Source organism: Brassica rapa, chromosome A09, assembly GCF_000309985.2.
Source record: "Brassica rapa cultivar Chiifu-401-42 chromosome A09, CAAS_Brap_v3.01, whole genome shotgun sequence".
Classification (NCBI taxonomy): Eukaryota; Viridiplantae; Streptophyta; class Magnoliopsida; order Brassicales; family Brassicaceae; genus Brassica; species Brassica rapa.
The window spans coordinates 4,530,112-4,557,995 of record NC_024803.2 but is presented as its reverse complement, the minus strand read 5'-3'; the positions used below and the strand labels follow the sequence as shown (position 1 = coordinate 4,557,995).

The 27,884-nt window shown below is 29.2% G+C and overlaps 3 protein-coding genes across 3 annotated transcripts; 1 reads left to right on the top strand and 2 right to left on the bottom strand.

Annotated features, from left to right (window-relative positions):
* Window positions 1-12,335: 12,335 nt before the first annotated feature.
* On the bottom strand, window positions 12,336-14,658 carry LOC103837478 (glutamate-1-semialdehyde 2,1-aminomutase, chloroplastic). The gene is made up of 4 exons (XM_009113840.3): window positions 14,338-14,658; window positions 14,052-14,225; window positions 13,328-13,972; window positions 12,336-12,991 (listed from the first exon to the last, which is right to left on the bottom strand). Exons 1-4 carry the CDS (start codon window positions 14,515-14,517, stop codon window positions 12,569-12,571), a joined length of 1,422 nt encoding a protein of 473 aa, XP_009112088.2. The 5' UTR covers window positions 14,518-14,658; the 3' UTR covers window positions 12,336-12,568.
* A 1,734-nt stretch (window positions 14,659-16,392) lies between these two features.
* LOC103837477 (protein DEK) lies at window positions 16,393-19,908 on the bottom strand. The gene is made up of 11 exons (XM_009113839.3): window positions 19,379-19,908; window positions 19,251-19,284; window positions 18,713-18,792; window positions 18,547-18,606; window positions 18,353-18,466; window positions 18,183-18,263; window positions 18,026-18,094; window positions 17,379-17,799; window positions 17,179-17,270; window positions 17,058-17,088; window positions 16,393-16,966 (listed from the first exon to the last, which is right to left on the bottom strand). Exons 1-11 carry the CDS (start codon window positions 19,706-19,708, stop codon window positions 16,629-16,631), a joined length of 1,650 nt encoding a protein of 549 aa, XP_009112087.1. The 5' UTR covers window positions 19,709-19,908; the 3' UTR covers window positions 16,393-16,628.
* Window positions 19,909-20,098: 190 nt separating this feature from the next.
* Window positions 20,099-25,939, top strand: LOC103837476 (recQ-mediated genome instability protein 1). Its single transcript, XM_009113838.3, has 8 exons — window positions 20,099-20,672; window positions 20,750-20,920; window positions 21,109-21,254; window positions 21,518-21,654; window positions 21,844-22,355; window positions 22,421-22,531; window positions 22,629-22,760; window positions 22,957-25,939. The coding sequence occupies exons 1-8, from the start codon at window positions 20,151-20,153 to the stop codon at window positions 23,104-23,106; spliced, it is 1,881 nt and encodes a 626-aa protein (XP_009112086.1). The 5' UTR covers window positions 20,099-20,150; the 3' UTR covers window positions 23,107-25,939.
* Window positions 25,940-27,884: the final 1,945 nt, after the last annotated feature.

Genomic DNA, 27,884 nt, shown 5'->3' with positions numbered 1-27,884 from the left:
AAAACTTTCCAAAATAGCAGTTTTTAAGAAAATTATTTAAAAATACAAAATATTGATGAAAAATTCTTAAAGAATACTCATCTATCCACAAATATTCTTGTTATCCTAATTTATAAATAAAAATCCCAAATTTACAATATTTCTCAAGAAAATGAAAACTTTCCAAAAATAGCAGTTTTTAAGAAAATTATTTAAAAATACAAAATATTGATGAAAAATTCTTAAAGAATACTCATCTATCCACAAATATTCTTGTTATCCTAATTTATAAATCACAATCCCAAATCTACAATATTTCTCAAGAAAATGAAAACTTTCCAAAAATAGCAGTTTTTAAGAAAATTATTTAAAAATACAAAATATTGATGCAAATTTCTTAAAGAATACTCATCTATCCACAAGTATTCTTGTTATCCTAATTTACAAATCACAATCCCAAATCTACAATATTTCTCAAGAAAATGAAAACTTTCCAAAAAGTTTTAAAGAAAATTATTTAAAAAAACAAAATATTGATGAAAAATTCTTAAAGAATACTCATCTATCCACAAATATTCTTGTTATCCTAATTTATAAATCACAATCCCAAATCTACAATATTTCTCAAGAAAATGAAAACTTTCCAAAATAGCAGTTTTTAAGAAAATTATTTAAAATACAAAATATTGATGAAAAATTCTTAAAGAATACTCATCTATCCACAAATATTCTTGTTATCCTAATTTATAAATCACAATCCCAAATCTACAATATTTCTCAAGAAAATGAAAACTTTCCAAAAATAGCAGTTTTTAAGAAAATTATTTAAAAATACAAATATTGATGAAAAATTCTTAAAGAATACTCATCTATCCACAAATATTCTTGTTATCCTAATTATAAATCAAAATCCCAAATCTACAATATTTTCAAGAAAATGAAAACTTTCCAAAAATAGCAGTTTTTAAGAAAATTATTTAAAAATACAACATATTGATGAAAAATTCTTAAAGAATACTCATCTATCCACAAATATTCTTGTTATCCTAATTTATAAATCACAATCCCAAATCTACAATATTTCTCAAGAAAATGAAAACTTTCCAAAAATAGCAGTTTTAAGAAAATTATTTAAAAATACAAATATTGATGAAAAATTCTTAAAGAATACTCATCTATCCACAAGTATTCTTGTTATCCTAATTTAAAATCACAATCCCAAATCTACAATATTTCTCAAGAAAATGAAAACTTTCCAAAAAATAGCAGTTTTAAAGAAAATTATTTAAAATACAAAATATTGATGAAAAATTCTTAAAAATACTCATCTATCCACAAGTATTCTTGTTATCCTAATTTATAAATCACAATCCCAAATCTACAATATTTTCAAGAAAATGAAAACTTTCCAAAAATAAAGTTTTTAAGAAAATTATTTAAAATACAAAATATTGATGAAAATTCTTAAAGAATACTCATCTATCCACAAATATTCTTGTTATCCTAATTTATAAATCAAAATCCCAAATCTACAATATTTCTCAAGAAAATGAAAACTTTCCAAAAATAGCAGTTTTTAAGAAAATTATTTAAAAATACAAAATATTGATGAAAAATTCTTAAAGAATACTCATCTATCCACAAATATTCTTGTTATCCTAATTTATAAATCACAATCCCAAATCTACAATATTTCTCAAGAAAATGAAAACTTTCCAAAAAGAGTTTTTAAGAAAATTATTTAAAATAAAAAATATTGATGAAAAATTCTTAAAGAATACTCATCTATCCACAAATATTCTTGTTATCCTAATTTATAAATCACAAATCCCAAATCTACAATATTTCTCAAGAAAATGAAAACTTTCCAAAAATAGCAGTTTTTAAGAAAATTATTTAAAAATACAAATATTGATGAAAAATTCTTAAAAAATACTCTCTATCCACAAATATTCTTGTTATCCTAATTTATAAATCAAAATCCCAAATCTACAATATTTCTCAAGAAAATGAAAACTTTCCAAAAATAGCAGTTTTTAAGAAAATTATTTAAAAATACAAAATATTGATGGAAAATTCTTAAAGAATACTCATCTATCCACAAATATTCTTATTATCCTAATTTATAAATCACAATCCCAAATCTACAATATTTCTCAAGAAAATGAAAACCTTCCAAAAATAGCAGTTTTAAGAAAATTATTTAAAAATACAAAATATTGATGAAAAATTCTTAAAGAATACTCATCTATCCACAAATATTCTTGTTATCCTAATTTATAAATCACAATCCCAAATCTACAATATTTCTCAAGAAAATGAAAACTTTCCAAAAATAGCAGTTTTAAAGAAAATTATTTAAAAATACAAAATATTGATGAAAAATTCTTAAAGAATACTCATCTATCCACAAGTATTCTTGTTATCCTAATTTACAAATCACAATCCCAAATCTACAATATTTCTCAAGAAAATGAAAACTTTCTAAAAATAAAAGTTTTTAAGAAAATTATTTAAAATACAAAATATTGATGAAAGATTCTTAAAGAATACTCATCTATCCACAAATATTCTTGTTATCCTAATTTATAAATCAAAATCCCAAATTTACAATATTTCTCAAGAAAATGAAAACTTTCCAAAAATAGCAGTTTTTAAGAAAATTATTTAAAAATACAAAATATTGATGAAAAATCTTAAAGAATACTCATCTATCCACAAATATTCTTGTTATCCTAATTTATAAATCAAATCCCAAATCTACAATATTTCTCAAGAAAATGAAAACTTTCCCAAAAATAGCAGTTTTTAAGAAAATTATTTAAAAATAAAAAATATTGATGAAAATTCTTAAAGAATACTCATCTATCCACAAGTATTCTTGTTATCCTAATTTACAAATCACAATCCCAAATCTACAATATTTTTCAAGAAAATGAAAACTTTCCAAAAATAGCAGTTTTAAGAAAATTATTTAAAAATACAAATTGATGAAAAATTCTTAAAGAATACTCATCTATCCACAAATATTCTTGTTATCCTAATTTATAAATCAAATCCCAAATCTACAATATTTCTCAAGAAAATGAAAACTTTCCAAAAATAGCAGTTTTTAAGAAAATTATTTAAAAATACAAATATTGATGAAAAATTCTTAAAGAATACTCATCTATCCACAAATATTCTTGTTATCCTAATTTATAAATCACAATCCCAAATCTACAATATTTCTCAAGAAAATGAAAACTTTCCAAAAATAGCAGTTTTTAAGAAATTATTTAAAAATACAAAATATTGATGAAAATTCTTAAAGAATACTCATCTATCCACAAATATTCTTGTTATCCTAATTTATAAATCACAATCCCAAATCTACAATATTTCTCAAGAAAATGAAAACTTCCAAAAATAGTAATTTAAAGAAAATTATTTAAAAATACAAATATTGATGAAAAATTCTTAAAGAATACTCATCTATCCACAAATATTCTTGTTATCCTAATTTACAAATCACAATCCCAAATCTACAATATTTCTCAAGAAAATGAAAACTTTCCAAAAATAGCAGTTTTTAAGAAAATTATTTTAAAATACAAATATTGATGAAAAATTCTTAAAGAATACTCATCTATCCACAAGATATTCTTGTTATCCTAATTTATAAATCACAATCCCAAATCTACAATATTTCTCAAGAAAATGAAAACTTTCCAAAAATAGCAGTTTTTAAAAAATTATTTAAAATACAAAATATTGATGAAAAATTCTTAAAGAATACTCATCTATCCACAAATATTCTTGTTATCCTAATTTATAAATCACAATCCCAAATCTACAATATTTCTCAAGAAAATGAAAACTTTCCAAAAATAGCAGTTTTAAAGAAAATTATTTAAAATACAAAATATTGATGAAAAATTCTTAAAAAATACTCATCTATCCACAAATATTCTTGTTATCCTAATTATAAATCACAATCCCAAATCTACAATATTTCTCAAGAAAATGAAAACTTTCCAAAAATAGCAGTTTTTAAGAAAATTATTTAAAATACAAAAATATTGATGAAAAATTCTTAAAGAATACTCATCTATCCACAAAATATTCTTGTTATCCTAATTTATAAATCACAATCCCAAATCTACAATATTTCTCAAGAAAATGAAAACTTTCTAAAAATAAAAGTTTTTAAGAAAATTATTTAAAATACAAAATATTGATGAAAGATTCTTAAAGAATACTCATCTATCCACAAATATTCTTGTTATCCTAATTTATAAATCAAAATCCCAAATTTACAATATTTCTCAAGAAAATGAAAACTTTCCAAAAATAGCAGTTTTTAAGAAAATTATTTAATAATACAAAATATTGATGAAAAATTCTTAAAGAATACTCATATGTCCACAAATATTCTTGTTATCCTAATTATAAATCACAAATCCCAAATCTACAATATTTTCAAGAAAATGAAAACTTTCCAAAAATAGCAGTTTTTAAGAAAATTATTTAAAAATACAAATATTGATGAAAAATTCTTAAAGAATACTCATCTATCCACAAATATTCTTGTTATCCTAATTTATAAATCACAATCCCAAATCTACAATATTTCTCAAGAAAATGAAAACTTTCCAAAAATAGCAGTTTTTAAGAAAATTATTTAAAAATACAAAATATTGATGAAAAATTCTTAAAGAATACTCATCTATCCACAAATATTCTTGTTATCCTAATTTATAAATCACAATCCCAAATCTACAATATTTCTCAAGAAAATGAAAACTTTCCAAAAATAGCAGTTTTTAAGAAAATTATTTAAAAATACAAATATTGATGAAAAATTCTTAAAGAATACTCATCTATCCACAAGTATTCTTGTTATCCTAATTTATAAATCACAATCCCAAATCTACAATATTTCTCAAGAAAATGAAAACTTTCCAAAAACAGTTTTTTAAGAAAATTATTTAAAAATACAAAATATTGATGAAAAATTCTTAAAGAATACTCATCTATCCACAAGTATTCTTGTTATCCTAATTTAAAATCACAATCCCAAATCTACAATATTTCTCAAGAAAATGAAAACTTTCCAAAAAATAAGTTTTTAAGAAAATTATTTAAAATACAAAATATTGATGAAAAATTCTTAAAGAATACTCATCTATCCACAAATATTCTTGTTATCCTAATTTATAAATCACAATCCCAAATCTACAATATTTCTCAAGAAAATGAAAACTTTCCAAAAATAGCAGTTTTAAGAAAATTATTTAAAAATACAAAATATTGATGAAAAATTCTTAAAGAATACTCATCTATCCACAAATATTCTTGTTATCCTAATTTATAAATCAAAATCCCAAATCTACAATATTTTCAAGAAAATGAAAACTTTCCAAAAATAGCAGTTTTTAAGAAAATTATTTAAAAATACAAAATATTGATGAAAAATTCTTAAAGAATACTCATCTATCCACAAATATTCTTGTTATTCCTAATTTATAAATCACAATCCCAAATCTACAATATTTCTCAAGAAAATGAAAACTTTCCAAAAATAGCAGTTTTAAGAAAATTATTTAAAAATACAAAATATTGATGAAAATTCTTAAAGAATACTCATCTATCCACAAATATTCTTGTTATCCTAATTTATAAATCACAATCCAAATCTACAATATTTCTCAAGAAAATGAAAACTTTCCAAAAATAGCAGTTTTTAAGAAAATTATTTAAAATACAACATATTGATGAAAAATTCTTAAAAAATACTCATCTATCCACAAATATTCTTGTTATCCTAATTTATAAATCACAATCCCAAATCTACAATATTTCTCAAGAAAATGAAAACTTTCCAAAAATAGCAGTTTTAAGAAAATTATTTAAAAATACAAAATATTGATGAAAAATTCTTAAAGAATACTCATCTATCCACAAATTTCTTGTTATCCTAATTTATAAATCACAATCCAAATCTACAATATTTCTCAAGAAAATGAAAACTTTCCAAAATAGCAGTTTTTAAGAAAATTATTTAAAAATACAAAATATTGATGAAAAATTCTTAAAGAATACTCATCTATCCACAAATATTCTTGTTATCCTAATTTATAAATCACAATCCAAATCTACAATATTTCTCAAGAAAATGAAAACTTTCCAAAAATAGCAGTTTTAAAGAAAATTATTTAAAATACAAAATATTGATGAAAATTCTTAAAGAATACTCATCATCCACAAATATTCTTGTTATCCTAATTTATAAATCACAACCCAAATCTACAATATTTCTCAAGAAAATGAAAACTTTCCAAAAATAGCAGTTTTTAAGAAAATTATTTAAAATACAAAATATTGATGAAAGATTCTTAAAGAATACTCATCTATCCACAAATATTCTTGTTATCCTAATTTATAAATCAAAATCCCAAATTTACAATATTTCTCAAGAAAATGAAAACTTTCCAAAAATAGCAGTTTTTAAGAAAATTATTTAATAATACAAAATATTGATGAAAAATTCTTAAAGAATACTCATATGTCCACAAATATTCTTGTTATCCCAATTTATAAATCAAAATCCCAAATTTACAATATTTCTCAAGAAAATTAAAACTTTCCAAAAAAGAGCCGTTTTTAAGAAAATTATTTAAAAATAAAAAAATATTGATGCAAATTTCTTAAAGAATACTCATATATCCACAAGTATTCTTGTTATCCTAATTTACAAATCTCAATCTCAAATCTACAATATTTTTCAAGAAAATGAAAACTTTCCAAAAATAGCAGTTTTTAAGAAAATTATTTAAAAATACAAAATATTGATGAAAAATTCTTAAAGAATACTCATTTATCCACAAATATTCTTGTTATCCTAATTTATAAATCTCAACCCAAATCTACAATATTTCTCAAGAAAATGAAAACTTTCCAAAAATAGCAGTTTTTAAGAAAATTATTTAAAAATACTAAATATTGATGAAAAATTCTTAAAGAATACTCATCTATCCACAAATATTCTTGTTATCATAATTTATAAATCACAATCCCAAATCTACAATATTTCTCAAGAAAATGAAAACTTTCCAAAAATAGCAGTTTTTAAGAAAATTATTTAAAAATACAAAATATTGATGAAAAATTCTTAAAGAATACTCATCTATCCACAAATATTCTTGTTATCCTAATTTTAAAATCACAATCCCAAATCTACAATATTTCTCAAGAAAATGAAAACTTCCAAAATAGCAATTTAAAGAAAATTATTTAAAAATACAAAATATTGATGAAAAATTCTTAAAGAATACTCATCTATCCACAAATATTCTTGTTATCCTAATTTACAAATCACAATCCCAAATCTACAATATTCTCAAGAAAATGAAAACTTTCCAAAAATAGCAGTTTTTAAGAAAATTATTTAAAATACAAAATATTGATGAAAAATTCTTAAAGAATACTCATCTATCCACAAATATTCTTGTTATCCTAATTTATAAATCACAATCCCAAATCTACAATATTTCTCAAGAAAATGAAAACTTTCCAAAAAATAGCAGTTTTAAGAAAATTATTTAAAAATACAAAATATTGATGCAAATTTCTTAAAGAATACTCATCTATCCACAAGTATTCTTGTTATCCTAATTTACAAGTCACAATCCCAAATCTACAATATTTCTCAAGAAAATGAAAACCTTCCAAAAACAGTAGTTTTAAAGAAAATTATTTCAAAATATAAAATATTGATGAAAAATTCTTAAAAAATACTCATCTTTCCACAAGTATTCTTGTTATCCTAATTTACAAATCACAATCCCAAATCTACAATATTTCTCAAGAAAATGAAAACTTTCTAAAAATAAAAGTTTTTAAGAAAATTATTTAAAATACAAAATATTGATGAAAGATTCTTAAAGAATACTCATCTATCCACAAATATTCTTGTTATCCTAATTTATAAATCAAAATCCCAAATTTACAATATTTCTCAAGAAAATGAAAACTTTCCAAAAATAGCAGTTTTTAAGAAATTATTTAAAAATACAAAATATTGATGAAAAATTCTTAAAGAATACTCATCTATCCACAAATATTCTTGTTATCCTAATTTATAAATCAAATCCCAAATCTACAATATTTCTCAAGAAAATAAAACTTTCCAAAAAATAGCAGTTTTAAGAAAATTATTTAAAAATAAAAAATATTGATGAAATTTCTTAAAGAATACTCATCTATCCACAAGTATTCTTGTTATCCTAATTTACAAATCACAATCCCAAATCTACAATATTTCTCAAGAAAATGAAAACTTTCCAAAAATAGCAGTTTTTAAGAAAATTATTTAAAAATACAAAATATTGATGAAAAATTCTTAAAGAATACTCATATATCCACAAATATTCTTGTTATCCTAATTTATAAATCACAATCCCAAATCTACAATATTTCTCAAGAAAATGAAAACTTTCCAAAAATTGCAGTTTTTAAGAAAATTATTTAAAAATACAAAATATTGATGAAAAATTCTTAAAGAATACTCATCTATACACAAATATTCTTGTTATCATAATTTATAAATCACAATCCCAAATCTACAATATTTTTCAAGAAAATGAAAACATTCCAAAAATAGCAGTTTTTAAGGAAATTATTTAAAAATACAAAATATTGATGCAAATTTCTTAAAGAATACTCATCTATCCACAAGTATTCTTGTTATCCTAATTTACAAATCACAATCCCAAATCTACAATATTTCTCAAGAAAATGAAAACCTTCCAAAAACAGTAATTTAAAGAAAATTATTTAAAAATATAAAATATTGATGAAAAATTCTTAAAGAATACTCATCTTTCCACAAGTATTCTTGTTATCCTAATTTACAAATCACAATCCCAAATCTACAATATTTCTCAAGAAAATGAAAACTTTCCAAAAATAAAAGTTTTTAAGAAAATTATTTAAAATACAAAATGTTGATGAAAATTCTTAAAGAATACTCATCTATCCACAAGTATTTTGTTATCCTAATTTACAAATCACAATCCCAAATCTACAATATTTCTCAAGAAATTGAAAACTTTCCAAAAATAGCAGTTTTTAAGAAATTATTTAAAAATACAAAATATTGATGAAAATTCTTAAAGAATACTCATCTATCCACAAATATTCTTGTTATCCTAATTTATAAATCACAATCCCAAATCTACAATATTTCTCAAGAAAATGAAAACTTTCCAAAAATAGCAGTTTTTAAGAAAATTATTTAAAAATACAAAATATTGATGAAAAATTCTTAAAGAATACTCATCTATCCACAAATATTCTTGTTATCCTAATTTATAAATCACAATCCCAAATCTACAATATTTCTCAAGAAAATGAAAAGTTTCCAAAAATAGCAGTTTTTAAGAAAATTATTAAAAAATACAAAATATGGATGAAAAATTCTTAAAGAATACTCATCTATCCACAAATATTCTTGTTATCCAAATTTATAAATCACAATCCCAAATCTACAATATTTCTCAAGAAAATGAAAACTTTCCAAAAATAGCAGTTTTTAAGGAAATTATTTAATAATACAAAATATTGATGCAAATTTTTTAAAGAATACTCATCTATCCACAAGTATTCTTGTTATCCTATTTTACAAATCACAATCCCAAATCTACAATATTTCTCAAGAATCCTCCTACTCCTCCTTCTCCTCTTTCATCGTCGTGAAAACCATCCAAAAACAGTAGTTTTAAAGAAAATTATTTAAAAATATAAAATATTGATGAACAATTCTTAAAGAATACTCATCTTTTCCACAAGTATTCTTGTTATCCTAATTTACAAATCACAATCCAAAATCTACAATATTTCTCAAGAAAATGAAAACTTTCCAAAAATAGAAGTTTTTAAGAAAATTATTTAAAATACAAAATGTTGATGAAAGATTCTTAAATAATACTCATCTATCCACAAATATTCTTGTTATCCTAATTTATAAATCAAAATCCCAAATTTACAATATTTCTCAAGAAAATGAAAACTTTCCAAAAATAGCAGTTTTTAAGAAAATTATTTAATAATACAAAATATTGATGAAAAATTCTTAAAGAATACTCGTCTGTCCACAAATATTCTTGTTATCCCAATTTATAAATCAAAATCCCAAATTTACAATATTTTTCAAGAAAATGAAAACTTTCCAAAAATAGCAGTTTTTAAGAAAATTATTTAAAAATACAACATATTGATGAAAAATTCTTAAAGAATACTCATCAATCCACAAATATTCTTGTTATCCTAATTTATAAATCACAATCCAAAATCTACAATATTTCTCAAGAAAATGAAAACTTTCCAAAAATAGCCGTTTTTAAGAAAATTATTTAAAAATACAAAATATTGATGCAAATTTCTTAAAGAATACTCATCTATCCACAAGTATTCTTGTTATTTTAATTTACAAATTACAATACTAAATCTACAATATTTCTCAAGAAAATGAAAACTTTCCAAAAATAGCAGTTTTTTAGAAAATTATTTTAAAATACAACATATTGATGAAAAATTCTTAAAGAATACTCATTTTTCCACAAATGTTCTTGTTATCCTAATTTATAAATCAAAATTCCAAATTTACAATATTTCTCAAGAAAATGAAAACTTTCAAAATATAGCAGTTTTTAAGAAAATTATTTAAAAATACAAAATACTGATGAAAAATTCTTAAAGAATACTCATCTTTCCAGAAGTATTTTTGTTATCCTAATTTACAAATCACAATCCCAAATCTACAATATTTCTCAAGAAAATTAAAACTTTCCAAAAATAGCCGTTTTTAAGAAAATTATTTAAAAATAGAAAATATTGATGCAAATTTCTTAAAGAATACTCATATATCCACAAGTATTCTTGTTATCCTAATTTACAAATCTCAATCTCATATCTACAATATTTTTCAAGAAAATGAAAACTTTCCAAAAATAGCAGTTTTTAAGAAAATTATTTAAAAATACAAAATATTGATGAAAAATTCTTAAAGAATACTCATCTATCCACAAATATTTTTGTTATCCTAACTTATAAATAAAAATACCAAATCTACAATATTTGTCAAGAAAATGAAAACTTTCCAAAAATAGAAGTTTTTAAGAAAATTATTTAAAAATACAAAATATTGATGAAAAATTCTTAAAGAATACTCATTTATCCACAAGTATTCTTATTATCCTAATTTACAAATTACAATCCTAAATCTACAATATTTCTCAAGAAAATGAAAACTTTCCAAAAATAGCAGTTTTTAAGAAAATTATTTTAAAAAACAAAATATTGATGAAAAATTCTTAAAGAATTCATCTATTCACAAATATTCTTGTTATCCTAATTTATAAATCACAATCCCAAATCTTCAATATTTCTCAAGAAAATGAAAACTTTCCAAAAATAGTAGTTTTTAAGAAAATTATTTAAAAATATAAAATATTGATAAAAATTCTTAAAGAATACTCATCTATCTACAAGTATTCTTGTTATCCTAATTTACAAATCACAATCTCAAATCTACAATATTTCTCAAGAAAATGAAAACCTTCAAAAAATAGCAGTTTTTAAGAAAATTATTTTAGAATACAAAATATGAATGAAAAATTCTTAAAGAATAATCATATATCCACAAGTATTCTTGTTATCCTAATTTACTAATCACAATCCCAAATCTACAATATTTCTCAAGAAAATGAAAACTTTCCAAAAATAGCAGTCTTTAAGATAATTATTTAAAAATACAAAATATTAAGAAAAATCCTTAAAGAATACGCATATATCCACAAGTATTCTTGTTATCCTAATTTACAAATCATAATCCCAAATCTACAATATTTCTCAAGAAAATGAAAACTTTCCAAAAATAGCAGTTTTTAAGAAAATTATATAAAAATACAACATATTGATGAAAAATTCTTAAAGAATACTCATCTATCCACAAGTATTCTTGTTATCCTAATTTACAAATCAAAATCCCAAATCTACAATATTTTCAAGAAAATGAAAACTTTCCAAAATAGCAGTTTTTAAGAAAATTATTTAAAAATACTAAATATTGATGAAAAATTCTTAAAGAATACTCATCTATCCAAAAATATTCTCGTTATCCTAATTTATAAATCACAATCTCAAATCTACAATATTTCTCAAGAAAAGCAAAACTTTCTAAAAATAGCAGTTTTTAAGAAAATTATTTAAAAATACAAAATATTGATGAAAAATATTGAAGAATACTCATCTATCCACAAATATTCTCTTTATCTTAATTTATAAATCACAATCCCGAATCTACAATAATTTTCAAAAAATTGAAAACTTTCCAAAAATAGCAATTTTTAAAAAAAATATTTAAAAATACAAATAACAAGACAGGTCCGACAGGGCTATAATTGGTTTAATTTTAAACCATTACATTAACAAAATGGATGGTTTTCATCATACAAAAATCTCAAGCTACAGATTATTAAAAAAAAAAAAACTCACTACACAACATACGTTCTCATCAACAACACTCCAGCTTGGGTTTTAGAACATTCTAGATCCTACCAAGAACCCTCTCAGCCGCCGCAATAGTGAACTGTATATCCTCTGTAGTGTGAGCCAAGCTAGTAAACCCAGCTTCAAACTGAGACGGTGCAAAGTAAACACCTTCTTCCAACATTCCCCTGAAGAACCTACCAAACTTCTCTGTGTCGCTCTTCTTGGCATCTGCGAAGTTGTAGACCGGTCCTTCTGTGAAAAAGAAACCGAACATACCGCTTATGTAACCGCCGCACATTGCATGTCCGGTTTTCTTCCCGGCTTCTAAGATGCCGTTGGTTAGTTCCTTGGTGATCTTGTCTAAGTACTCGTATGTTCCTGGCTGCTTCAGCCGCTTTAGTGTATGAATACCTGCGGTCATTGCCAGTGGGTTACCACTTAGTGTCCCGGCTTGGTACATTGGTCCTGCAGGTGCAACCTGAAACGACAAAAAGAATAACAGAAATATCATTATCTGAACCAAAAATCATAAATAACTGAAGGGATCCTAATCTATAGAACCAAAAACAAAAAAACAGACTAACCAAACCAAAAACCGAAATGACCAGGATTGAAGGTTAAATAATCAATAAATCTACTTTTAATCAATTTGGGAGTTGATGATCATCTATACATACTAACCACTTAAATTACTAAGACCAGCTCTAACTACATTATTTAAACAATACTTTCTCTTGAGAATACTAATGTCAGAACTCTAGTAATCTTGTATAGCATGTTTTATCCAACATATGTGCAGAGGATCAGATCTTACCATCTCCATAATATCTCCTCTTCCACCATAAGCTCCCACAGGAAGACCGCCACCGATGATTTTCCCAAGAGTAGTCAAGTCAGGAGTGATTCCAAAGTACTCTTGAGCTCCACCATAAGCTAAACGAAAGCCAGTCATAACCTCATCAAAGATGAGAAGTGCACCATTATCTCTACTCAGCTGACGCAAACCATTGATGAACTCAGGCGTAGGAGTGATGAAACCAGAGTTACCAACAACAGGCTCGAGTATAACCGCAGAGATCTCGCCTTTATGCGCCTCAAAGAGCTTCGCAACAGCTTCAATATCATTGTAAGGAGCTGTAAGAGTATCCGAAGTAGCCGCTTTAGGTACACCAGGCGAGTCAGGTAGTCCTAAAGTGGCTACACCACTACCAGCTTTAACGAGGAAGGCGTTGGCGTGACCGTGATAACACCCTTCAAACTTGATGAACTTCTCTTTGTTGGTAAAGGCTCTGGCGAGACGAAGCACACCCATACAAGCTTCGGTTCCGGAGTTAACGAACCGAACCATCTCAATGCTGGGAACAGCTGATATAACCATCTCGGCTAGAACGTTCTCTAAGAGACAAGGAGCGCCAAAGCTTGTTCCTTTCTTCATCGTCTCAGCTAAAGCCGCAAGAACCTGCACTAAAGTTTGGTCCTTTATCAGAAAAACAGAGTAAAAAACAGAGTCAAAACAGAGCATATTGCAAGAACGTAACCTCATCATCAGCATGGCCGATTATAGCTGGTCCCCAAGATCCGACATAGTCAATGTACTCATTACCATCAATGTCCCACATCTTTGAGCCTTTAACGGAATCAATCAGAACAGGTTGTCCACCTACGGACTTGAAGGCTCGGACAGGGGAGTTCACACCTCCAGGCATCAGATTCTTACATGAAGAGAAGAATGAAAAGTTTAGACCTTTGCAACTAAAGACTGATCATTTTTCGATAAAGGCTCTAACTTTCAATCTGATATTGATTAGAAACGAATCTACTGACCTTGGCGGCGTTGAAAGCTTCCTCGGATTTCTGAAGAGTGAAGCTTTTCTTCTTCTCGTCGACAGAGACTGACATTTTGATGGAGGATCGGTTGAGTGGGGAAGAAGAGACTCTTTTAGAGATCTTCGAGGAGCATGAGAAGCCCAGAGCTGTTCCTGATCCTGTAAGCGTCGCCGACATCTTTTGCTCTCGTGGTCGGAGTTGGTGGGTGTTTTGTTTTTGAGAGAGAGAGAGTCAACAAGATAAGGAAGGCGATAGCGTTTTTTATATGTTTAAACCGGGTGGGATCCGACCCGGTTACTCCAATTCAATCAATTGTAAAATAATATTAACTAGATTTTGATCCGTGCAACCGCACGGGTGTTTGTTTTCACTTTTCTATACATAAATTATTGTTCTAGAACATAAGTGATATATATTTTTAATGTTAATCATATACTTAAATATTTATATAACTATTTCAAATACAATAATTTTATAATTTACATGTTATAATTAATTAATTGTTTAAACCTTATGATTTGCCACTTCTTATTATGTATTTATCTTATTGTATTTGCATTTAGTTATTAAGCAAATTAATATAGGGGATTCATGAGAAAATATATTAAAAAAATATTTTGTATTTAATTTATACTAAATTCTGACCCGTATTTCAAAACTGGATTTCTTTTTACCAATATTTTTATACTTATTCATTTTAGATAATTTATTATTGTATATATAAAAGTGTAAGATATGTGAATTTTTAGATATGTATTATATAGTTTGTTAATTTTAAGTCGTTCTATCATCATATTATATTTTAAATAAATAGTTTATATTTATGAAAATAAAATTTATCAATTTATCAATTGAATATAATTTTATCATGTTTATTTTTGTATAATAATTATATTTTAATATGATCATGACTATAAAAGTAGATAAAATAGAATATAATTTATTTATTTTTATTTCAAAACGATAACTTAAAATACATTAAGTTATTGTCTAAATATTACACAGATTTATTAGAATTTTTAAAATATAATATGTAAATATATATTATATTTAAAATGAAAATATATTATGATTAAAGTAGTTACAAAGATTTTATATTATTAACTTTAAAGAAATACATGTTAATTTTTATACATGTATTATATAGTTTGATAATGTTAACCCATCTTACCAACATATTAGATTTTATTTTTGAACATAAATATTTTATAATTACGAAAATAAAATATATAAATATATAAATTTAATACAATTTTATTATATTTAGCTAAATATAATAATTTTAATTTAATATGATTGATTATGATTATATAATAACTAAGATATTATAGATTTTTTAATTTTTTATTTTATATAACTGAATATATTAATGTATAATAATATTTTCAACTAATTTTGAAATTAGTGAAAATATTTAAATATAATTTCAAAAATGAAGATCTTGTAAAAATCTTTTTAAATAGATTTGTTAGAATTTTAAAATAAATATATTTATATTTAAAATGAAAAGATATCAAAAGATACTATGATTAAAATATTTTAAAATTATATTTATTATTAGTTTAAACTAAAATATAATATGAATTTCTATGAATAAGTCTATTAGGTCCATTTTTAAAAAAATCACACATGAATCAAGGTTGTGACTTCTGTTTTAATATATAAGATTCAATAACTTTTTCTATAATTAAAAAATTTTACATGAAAATAAAATTTCATTGCAATATGTAAAAATAGCAAAACATATTAATTGGGAAAAGATATTTTAAATGATTACTCGGATATGAACGTAAATTAAGCTTTAGATTGGTTTATGTAAATCGTGAAAGTGCATTACACATAAGAAAACTATAGAATAGACAAATAAACACCCCAAAATTATATAATTGACACATTACAAACTACAACAAGTCCCAGGAAGAAGGATTAGGCTAGATGAGTGTATCCGTATATAAACAGATTCTTGATGAAGTTTGAAGCCTTGGCTTACGTTCATATATAAAATCATAGTGCTGATTTAACTTCAATGCAAATATTAGGAGTTGGTGGCAATAGTGAAAGTCTTAAAACCCATAAAAATAAAAGTTAATGTCAAGGGTATCAAATAGAACAAGGATTAGGAAAAACCTAACATGTAACAGCTACACAAGAAGTCACTACATGAGCAAACTATAGGGAGATTACATAGTAGTACAAAGTACAGATTCAACACTCTCTTTGTCACTTAGACCATGTTGATCAGTTTTGATTCTCTTCACATCAGATCTTGAGAGAAACTCTCACTAACCTTAATCCTTTGGCTTCTCCTCTTCCTTCTCTTTGTCACTTTCAGCCTCAGCTTTCTCCTCTTCTTCCTTCTCTTTATCACTTTCAGCCTCGGCTTTTTCCTCTTCTTCCTTCTCTTTATCACTTTCAGCCTCAGCTTTTTCCTCTTCCTCGTCTTTCTCTTCTTCCTCCTCTTTATCACTTTCAGCCTCAGCCTTTTTCTCTTCTTCCTTCTCTCCGTCACTTCCAGCCTCAGAGTTCTCCTCTTCGTCTTCTTCATCAGTCATTGCACTTATAGCATCTGTGATAACAGCCTTCACCTCTGGTTTTCTATGCGAGAGATCAACACCGAAATGCTTGCCTGATGTTATCACATACAACAAATGTTACCAAATGATCCTCAACACTTGGAAAATATAATTAAAGATGGATTGCAAAATCAAAGAACGTACTTAGCTTCTTCAGAATATCTGATAATGTCGCCTGTTATTAAGAAAACAAACAATAGAGTATAAGAACATTGATTCAAGGTCTTTCGACCATTATTTATTTCAGCAAATTGAACTAGCTCACCGTATTGAAGTCTACTTCCTGCAGCATTTTGGACACCACTTCAAGCATCTCTTCTCTGGTGGGCTCTGCTTTGCCTTTCTTAATGGCTTTTCCTGCACCCAATTCATCATAGTAGGTAAAAACAGAAGAGCAATGAGCTTCAAAGAGAGAATAATTTCATTTTTTAAAGAAAAAATCTAACAGCTGAGACCGTTTATAACCTTTCTCTTTAGTTCCCTTAGCCTGTGTCTTAGTTGACTGTTTCTTGCTTTTCCCTTTAGAAGACTCTTCGTGATCAACTTTTTGCTTCTTGGCTGGGGATGAAGTTGACTTGGCAACTCTTTTGGAGGACTTTTCACCCGATTTTTTAGAACCTTTCGCAGAAGCTTGTTTATCCTTCCCTTTGGTCCCTGAGCTCTTCTCTTCAGTCTTTTTCGATGAAATTTTCTTATCAGATGGCTTTTCATCTTCTGCTTCGTCTTTCTCATCTTCAGTTCCAGCCTTTTCATGGTCACTTTCTTCTTCTTCTCGTGCTGAATCATCGTCTTCATTAGCATCCTTAGTACCTTCAGAATCAGAGTCCCCCTCATCCTTGCCTTCTTCTGCCTCTGGCTGATCTCGCTTTTTTGTTTGCCTCTTCCTCTGTGTAGTAAGAAAAACATAAACACACAAGGGATGTTAAAACCCATGTTCAACAGCCAACAAACCAAGAACACAGGTAAAAAGGCAAAATACATTCAGAATCCAAATTACATCAGCCAACATATTAGAAACCGAAGACAGAAAAGGAGCTAATGGTAACAGTTACCAGCCAGTAGCACGCAAGGAATACAAACTGTGCTATATTTACAGTTAAGAAACTACAAACCTTGGCTGGGGTCTCTGAAGATTCTCCAGATTTCCCCTTCCTTTGTGTGCTCTTGCGCTTTTTGGCTTGCTTAAACATATAATTCGAAAAAGAATTCAATACTCCCATACTGACGATAAAATCATCTAGAACAATAATGTACTAAATCAAACAGTACCTTTTCACGATCAGCAAGTATAACATCTCTTGTTGCCTTGGGAGATTCCAAAAATTCAAGCACTTTGACAGCTAATTCTTCCTGAGAGTATCAGGACAGAGAGATTCTTATAGGTTAGAATACAGAGCAAAGTACAGAAAATAGACAAATCACATCTTCTTACTACTTACTTTCTTTATGTTGCTTCTGTTTACAGGTATATCAAGTACGTCACAGAAAAAGATTAACTTTTCTTTTATGCATTTGTCAAGTTTCTCCTTTAGTCGTGCTCTTTGCTTCTCCTCCTGGAAAACATTTGAAGTCTTAGCACGAGGCAAGACAAGAATATACATCCCTATAACAAAACAGAAACGAAATGCTTTACCTCTTTCTCTGACCATGCAAAGCCAGAAAACTGACCAATGTTTTTCTTAACCATCTGTGCCTGCAGAACAAAATTTCACAAAACTCTTGTAAGTAGACAATAAAAAAAAAATTCCAAGATAAACATCCATAACGGGACATGCTTGATAAAGCTTTTAAAGCACCACCTTTGCTTTCTTCCCATAGAGAATGGTGTGTAGCAGCATCAGGTTGTCGTCAGCTTTTCTCTTAGACAGGTTATGAGCAACTGAAACAGCCAACATTGTCAGACAGATTTCTAATAGTCAATAAAGGTAAACCAACAAGAAGACTCTGTCAAAACAACTAAATTTTCCAGCATACAAGAGAAAGAATAGAACAGTTCTATCATCTTCCCATTAACCATGCAAAGTTAATAATATTCACACCACAGTTCGCTACCAAAGAGAAAACATGTAGTCAGATCTACAAGATGAGATATAAGCAAATCACAGACAGTAGTTAATACGTTAACTGTGATAGCTACAACTACAAGATGATATATTCCACCAGAAAGTCAGACTATCAGTATGCAAAAGCCCGAGCTTCTCAAAGGCGTTTCCAGATCAATTCTCACAGCTATCTAATCTTCTAGATCTAAGAGATGTGTCAAAGCATTAAAGATCTTTCATTTTGACAGCAATTAGGTGAACAATTAACAAATCCACGACAAGCACAAACCCATACCATTTGGAATTTCCTTGAGCGGTGTTCCACGACCCTAACAAACACACACGGAAACAAGAGCTAGTGAATATAACACACAAAGAAACCTATTTGAATTCTCAGAAACATAATGATAACAAAAAGGATACCTTTTCAATTGAAACGGACTTGCTCGGTGTAACCCGCACAGGACCAGACGAGGAGAAACGCTCAACTTGCTTTCTCTCCCTCGTAGGCCTATCGCTAATCGGAGTCACCGCCTCCTTCTTGCTTCCACTTCCTTCTCCTTCCTCATCTTTTACATCCTCTTTATCTTCCAATTCACCTTCTTTCGATTCAGCCTCTTCCTTCTTCTCCGCGTCGTCGTTTCTTGGGGGATCCGCTACTTCCGCCACCTTCGAGGCGTCGCCAACACCCAATTCCTCCTTCGCCGGAGATCCAGCTCCCGGTGTCTTCTCATCTAGGGTTTCCGTCGCCATGAGAGTCCAAATCGAGAAAAACGAATCAAAAGTAAAGAGAAAGAAAAAAAAAACCCTAGATCTCAAAGCTTTATCGCGAGAGTCTTGAAAACCCTAAATCGATTAAGAAGAGAACACAAAATCGAATTTGGGGATTTCAAAATTTTTCTGGTGCCAAAATTTTAGAACACAAAGGCGGGCTTCTCTCTTTCGCCAAACGAAAATTTTCACTAAAAAACATCTCCCGGCAAACTTACCCAATATATATATACGTATACAACTCAAAACAAGGCCCAATAACTTTAATGGGCCGTTAGGCCTAACAGCTCGCTGCATAGTGAATTTATAATGGGCCGAATCAGCCTCCCATTAAGCCCATTTAAGTTCCGACATGTTGTGACAATAAATTTTCAAAAAAAAGCAAATAAACTTTTGGAGGGAATCCCTAATTTTCGCCGGCGAAATGCCTAGACGACGGCTGAGACTCCAGCACTACTCCTCCGACGACGACGAAGAAGAAGGAGAAGATGAAATTGGAGCAAGCGGAATCGGCGATTCTGCTCAGAGCATTGGTCGTGCTCCTTCTATTCAACCGGAAAGCTCATCAGCGTCTAATTTAAACCCTAACCCCGTCGAGCCGGAAGTTGAGATTATCGACGTATCCGGTAATCCCACTCCCTCGCCGCCGGATTCCAGTATTCCGGTCGATCCGTCGGAGGCAGAAGTCGAGAACGGCTACGACTCGCCGATGGCTGAGGCTCTCTCTCGAATGGGGATTAAGCTCAAGACGGAGTGGTGGGTCACTTGTCTTTCTGGGCTCGAAGTCTCCGTTCCGCAGTTCTCTCGCCTCGAAGTTGCGGCGAAAGCTAAGCATTGCTTCGAGCAGTTTCTGTTTTGCGATATGAATCTATGCGGAGGTGGGGTGCTTCCTCGGAACGTTGCGTCTATGGTTCTTGAAGAACTCCCTGGTCCGTTTGTTCTTCAGGTTGTTCCTTTTTTTGGTATAGAGATAATGCATAAAGTGTGTTTTTTTTTTACTGAGACTTGTGGTTTAATCGTCAGGTTGATGAGATTGTTAACATTGGGTGTGCCCTCAAAGGGAGGTATGAGAACGCTAATGCAGGGCTTAAGAGGTGTTTGAAGCTGTCTATGACTGATGGTGTTCAACGTGTTTTTGGTATGGAGTACAGACCTGTTAAAGATCTGCAAGTCTTGGCTCCTGCTGGTTTAAAGGTGTGCTTTTTTAAAAGAAAAATTAAAGCTGTGGAAATGGTTGATAAGGAACTTGTGTATTGGTTTTTTTTTTTTTTTTGATAATCTGTGATGAGTTTGCTATCACCTAAATTTGTTCTCAGCTCCAATTTATGGGTTGAAATTGATCATGTATGTATTATAAGTACTGACAAGGACAGTAAATGCAGATTGTTGTGTCTAGCGTACAAGTTAGACATGGGCTTTTAATGCTAGTACCTGAGACTATACAAGTTTTAGGAGGGATGGTTGAAGAATTGGAAGAAGCGCGAAAGCGTCTGGTTATTGAAGTGAACAAACCTCCAAGAGGAATAAGGTAGACTTTTTCAAAGAATGGTTTACGTTGTTTTGAACTTGGTATTTTCTTTGGTTTATGCTTCTGCCACTTGCTTGATATTCAGAGATTGTGTCGTGGTGTCTCTTTAGTTGGATTGGATTCTCTCGGAAAGATGATGCATGATTTAACGTTAACACATTTTATACGCACTACCAATTATCTCTTCTATGTGCTTACAGTAATTGCATTTGCAAATTTTCCCTTTCTTTTCGGAAGTTCTTATTGGATTTTAACTTTTGCAGAACAAGGAACCGAGGGGTTGCTTCGTTGGCAACCAGAGCAAGTCTAGCTGCGTGGTCGCTAAATGACAATGATACTGGTAACCAAGTAAACAGTTATACCTCGGGAGATGCTAGTCACGTTCAGGCCAATGGTCAAGGTATGGATAGTTCTTTCAGTTTTCACTATGATATTTCCTCACTTATCTATAACAGAGTCACAACAATAAACAGAAAGTTTGCTGTCTTTCTGAGTGGAAGATGGTTGTTATTAGAGACTTTCAGTAATATGATACACCCATTTCCTTTTGAGACTATTAACTCTCTTTTAACCAAAACACTTATGGCAGGCAATTCTGTGAATGTAACGAGAACTCATATCAGTCCACGGACAATGAGTAATCCTCCTGCTTCCACCAATGTGGAAGCTGCTGTTTCGAGGGTTGAACATATGCAGATTGATACTGCTGCTACCCACGGGGAAAGAACGTTCTCTGGTTTGCACTCGACTTCTAGTAACATTCACATGACAGCTTCCACACCTCGTACTAGCTGTAGTGGTACAAGACCCTTTTACAACAGCGGTTGCGAAAATACCTTGGATCAACAAACATCTAACGTGACTTCATTCGTCGAAGAAATGCATATCGACAATGGTAGTGAAAGGGATACAACGAGTCCGGTATATGGTTCAGGTTCAGGCGCTGTAGCTGATGATGAAGTCAGTAATATGGTTGTCGATTTGGAAACCCCCTCTGTGATGTCTACAAATCCGGAGACACCTTTCACTTACTTGGCCGAGATGTCTCAGAATTGGGCAGTAATGAAAGATACCATGCCTTTTGTTCAAGGAAGGATTAAGGTACTAACACCAAAACTCTCTCAGTCTTAAACCGATCTGTGAAACTTAAGTATCCCTTTTGGCAGTGCTTTCTAACTGGAGTGAAGAGATTCCAGTTCAAGCAACAGTCTACTTTTGAGCTTATATGCTACGTCGATGATGGTAGTCTCATCTGTGAGATCTTGCTCCATAATGACGTGAGTCTCATCGCTTGTTTCTCTAAATTTTCTTGTCGGTGTTAGAATGACGATCGTCCCCTCATCACTCATCATGTCCATGCTATTCCCTCTGTAGGTTGTACAAAGAAGGATAGGTCATTCATCCATGGAGGTCACAGCTGCACTCTCCTCTTCAGCACCAACAAAAGAAAATGCCATGATGAAGGAGAAACTAAAAGGCTTCCAGTTGTTTCTAGCTGACTTTGAGGTAAACCCATTAACTTTTCTTCAGTGGTTATAGTTCAAGGTCAATAAGAAGTCATCCATGATCAGAGACACCAAAACATAAGTTGAATATAGAAACTATGCTTTGTACTGAATGAAAAAAAACCCAAGCAAACCCAATCCAGGCTAGTTTTTTTTTGTTTTTGGGTCCAAATTGTTTATTTCTTATGTTGCTGTAGGGAATGATGGTGGTAGAAATGAACAGAACGTCGCAATATCCAGTAGCTATTGAGATGAATCAGGGATGTTCATCAACCGATGCTCGGTTACTATTTGAAAGAATCAAATCTTCTGGCATAGCTCCTCCAGTTGTTGTTTTATCCCCTTGATCAAGTAGTCAATCTAAAGCTTGTGAAACATTGAGGGCTTTTAGTAATTCGACCTCATAAACCGGTTCAATATTGGAATCGGGTAATTTTAGTTTTGGTAGCTAATTATACCGGTTTTATAACTTAGTACCAAGTACAGTACTATTTTCTGTTCCTTTTACGGTTTTACCTATAAGTTTCTTCTGCCATGTTTGGATAAAAGCACAGTGTAATGTTGTTTGGTAGTTTCTCTTTAATAATGATATACAACACAATCCTCTCATCAGATTCGAATCTTGGAAGGTCTTCTAGGTATAATGCCTACACAATAACAGGTCATCTTCAACCATCCATCTCAGCTTCTTTGCCTTTACCTCCCACTAAGTGATGTGATCTAAAGACCTTTGTAATTAAAGTTAGCTTTCTTTATTCTAAAAGTTATTTTATTAAATGATTGTTTTATAGATTTGGCTCATGTCTAAATCTCAACAAAATTCTTGATGACAATGAAAATAATTTCTATCATTTTCGGCAGATAAAACTTATTGGCTTTGTTTTGTTCTTTCATAGGCCTACATTTTCTCTTTTAATGTGTTTCACATATAGAACTCGTTAACTGAGTGGACTTTAACAAATAATTGTACTAGCATCATCTTTTAGTTTTTTTTTTCCTTATAATGGTCCTACTCCAGTACTCCTATATCCGTTTTGTTTGTGTTTACGTTTGCATGTTAACATATAGTGCGGTTATTTTAGTATTAAATTATGTATTAATCAACATTTATATCTAGTTTGTTACGTAAAAGTTAAATGCGAACAAAAGATAAAGTATACATGCTTTTATAACTCGTCTACAAACTATAAACTAATTTTAGTCAAAAGGTGTTCAGTTAGAAAATATAAAACATTTATTGTAGCATATAACCAAACTTAACAAGAAAAACAATCAGGCCTTTGTGTAAGTGACTAACTTGTCTCTGAAACAATCGAAACATTAATCTAATTTCCTCGTATTAAATCTTTGATTCCGGTAAGTGAGTGGACCTCCAGCAAACATATTGTACAGCTTAACATGTCCCGTACGTCTTTATTTTCTCAATATTTTCTCGAAAATGCGAGACGTTTAAATTAATGTCAAGGTCTAAAGGTAGGCTTACCCACCTAATCTAAGTTGTTCTATAATCTATATAATTACGACTCTATCATCTATGGTCCTATCTATATTCTAAAATATATATAGATTATGGGTTTAAAATCTTTCAGTATGGTACAGATCTTAGAGCATGTACAATGGTGGATTATAGCAAATCCTTAGCTATGATCCTTAGCATTTTATCATTAAACAAACATTAAAAAATGGTGCACAGTTAAGAAAAGTTAAGAATGAATCCTTAACTAAGGATTAAAAGGATGAAGTCCTTAATGTGTTGGCGCTGTCTCATTGGTTTGAGATTATTAATTTTTTTTTTAACTCTAACCATGATTCTTAAACCTGATTAGTAATTTTATTTTTAACTCTAACCATGATTCTTAAACCTGATTAGTAATTTTCTTTTAACTATAACCATGATTCTTAAATCTGATTAGTAATTCTTTTTAAACTCTAACCATGATTCTTAAACCTGCTTAGTTTGAAAATTTGTGGACATAGGTACATTAATGTTTGAAAACGATCTTGGTTTCATGCGATTTGGGATTATCTTCTTCTCTTATTTTGAAAGAGTCAATCTATTAAGGTTTCAAAACGATTTGTGTTTGAATTGATTTGAGAAAGTCTTCGTTTGTAGTTAGTGTTTGAAAACGATTTTTGTTTGTAGTTCAAAGAGGGTTGTGTTGTGTTGTGTTGTTAAGATTTCGATTCTGTGATTCATTACGATTGGAGTGTTGTGTTCTTCAGATTGTTTACCCAGAAGTACTATCTTCTTCTCATAGATTAGTATTACTACTGTGTGCTCTGTGAATTATTTAATGTTGTGAATTCTTTACGGTTTCAGATTCTTTTCAGATTGTTTATAAGTCATATTCTTTAATGTTGTGAATGTATAGGAGAACAAGTTGATTACTTTTGATGTCTAATTTCTATCTTGTAAATCTCTTTCAGATGAAAGAAACATGGAACAAGATTATATCTAAGGACTCCTAATTAGATATACCATTGGACAAACATTTTTTATTAGAATTCTTAACTATTCAAACAAAAAAAAATTATTAAAATAATGCTAAGGACTCCAATGGTGGTAACACCATTGGAGATGATCTTAGAATTCCTGAGTTGAATCCCTCTTCCCTCATTATATATATTATATATTCTCTCAGAATATAATCAAATAACTAAATCTCTGTCAAAATAAAATAGGATAAACTGAAGAAAAAATGAAAATAAATTGGCATAGGTGAGCTAAAAAGGAACGGTATGTATGAGATGACATCGAAAGGAGAATACATTGCTTGGCAGTTGCTGCCAAAATCAAAAGTCTAAAAAAATAATTGGTAATAGCAATAGGGATGATCGGGATGGATATAACAACTAGTTTTAGAGTTGTGTGAGAAATTCAGGTAAATGAATCAAAAGATGTTGATGGTCTCGACCTGTGTTTTAAAAGGCGCATGGCGCTCTAAGGCGATGAGGTTGGAGCCATGCGCCTTGCGCCATGGCGGTCCAAGGCGCTCGCCTTATAGATAGTACACATTCAAACATATAATAGTAGTATAGAGCTACAGAGGAACTTAGAAATGCATTGATAGTTTTCCTAGGTTAGAAGCATGTGTACGTGGTAGCTCTACACACTATAACTGTATGGTTATGTACAAAAGATAGTTATAGAGTAGTTCAGACAGTTAGAGTCGTGTACAATCTAATATAGTCAGCTATAGCAGTTAGTCATATACACACTAATACAGTCACCTATATACTCTTTGACAAAATCCAATAACTAAAACAGAGAACTTGAAAACTAAAAATCTAAGCTTCATGTTGTAAGGGTCTTTAAAGGGTTGGTCAGAGTAGTTGTTACATGGTTTTCAAGATGTTTTAAGGGTTTGGTGAAAGTAGTTTTTAATAGAAACTATAAAGCACGCTTTTGAAGCGCTTAAGGCGCATTGTAGTTAAGCCAAAGGCGCAGTATGGCGAGCGCCTTACGGACTTAGCCTCGCCTTAGAGGTCTATGGCAGTGGGACCGTCGCCTTACTGCGCCTTGCGCCTTTGCGCAAAAGGCGATCGCCTTTTTAAACATAGGTCTCGACACTTTTAAAGATTAGGTTAAATGGTCGACTCAGTCACAGTTCGGTCACAATCAAACCTAAACCAACCTAATGAAATCCGGTCAAGTGTCTCGTTTGTAACAACGTTGCTATCATCATTATTTTTTATTTCTATAATTTAACTTTCGAAAATACGTTACTTGATACTTGTGCATTACAAAAACTTACTAATCGTCTCCGGATTTTTTTTCTCTGAAACTTTGATAGTCTCCGGGTTTTTTTTTGTTGAATTATTAATTCTCGACATTTATACATTACGTATATGAAAACCTATATGCAAACAACACGTAACTTGACATTTGTAACGTATATCTATGTATGTCTCTATGTGTCACTCGAAATACAGTCGAAGGTATGGTCCCAAAGAAAAATGATCAACTTAAGTAGTGGATAAATGCTATAACCCATCCACCATTACTTCTTCTTTTTTTGAGAACGACACCATTTTACATTTTTCACTATTTTGAAAAGGAAAAATAATACTCTAATTCTTAATTATAAGTAAAATGTTACTATGATGCAATTTAAACAAACTAGCAAGATAAAACTAAAGTATTTTACTTTGTGAAAATGTTAAATTAATAGATTATAAGATAAATCTAAACATGATCTGCTTTCACCAGGAAGACAACAAATATCACCCACGACTACTACTATCAACAAAATACAAAGAGTTCCCAATGTATAAGACTAGTAATTGAAAAAAATCTACAAAAATGTATTCCATACGTTCATCAACAAAATATTAGATAATTAAAAAACTTTTATATAACATTAATAGTACTTCTTATTGTGTTATTTAAAACGTTTTGATATGATGCTTATTTCTTACACTAACCAATAGTTTCATAGTTTGTTTGTTTTTTCACCAACAACCACGTTATACTACTATATATTCATCCAAAACGAGAAAAATGAACTGAGCTACCGACATTGGATTATAACCTTTTGTTTTGTCATCATTTGATAATAACTTTCCACTCCAATCTTGTACTGGATTTCTTTTTCATAATAGTTCTTCAGAGAGAAAGAGTAATTTGCTTACTCGAGGGCAAACAATAAAATCGAGACTTAATTTTACCCATTATTATGAAGGTTTTTAAGTGCGTCTTTTAAAATTTATATTAATATTTAATTTCATAGAATTTGATTTTTAGTTTTTAATTAAATATTAATATATTGTTTAATTTTGATAAACTGAGACTTACCATAGAAATACTTACCAATATTAAAAAAAACTGAGTAATTTACTTATTTGTCAAAAAAATCTACTTATTTTTCTCTTCTAAAGTAAAACAAAGAGTAACGTATACAGTTTCTTTTTATTTAATTTTGTTTGTTTCTAAGGGAATCGTGTAAATATTTAATCAGAAGATAAAAAACGGTGCGTCCAATAAAAGAAGCGACAAGCGTTGTAGTACGAAAGCACATGTTTTGAGGAAGTGGTGGCGGGTCACGTGGGCTCATTCATAAACTGTACGTCCTCAGAGATGGCACGGACCCATCACGTGGGGTCCAGGTTAACACCGTCATATCAC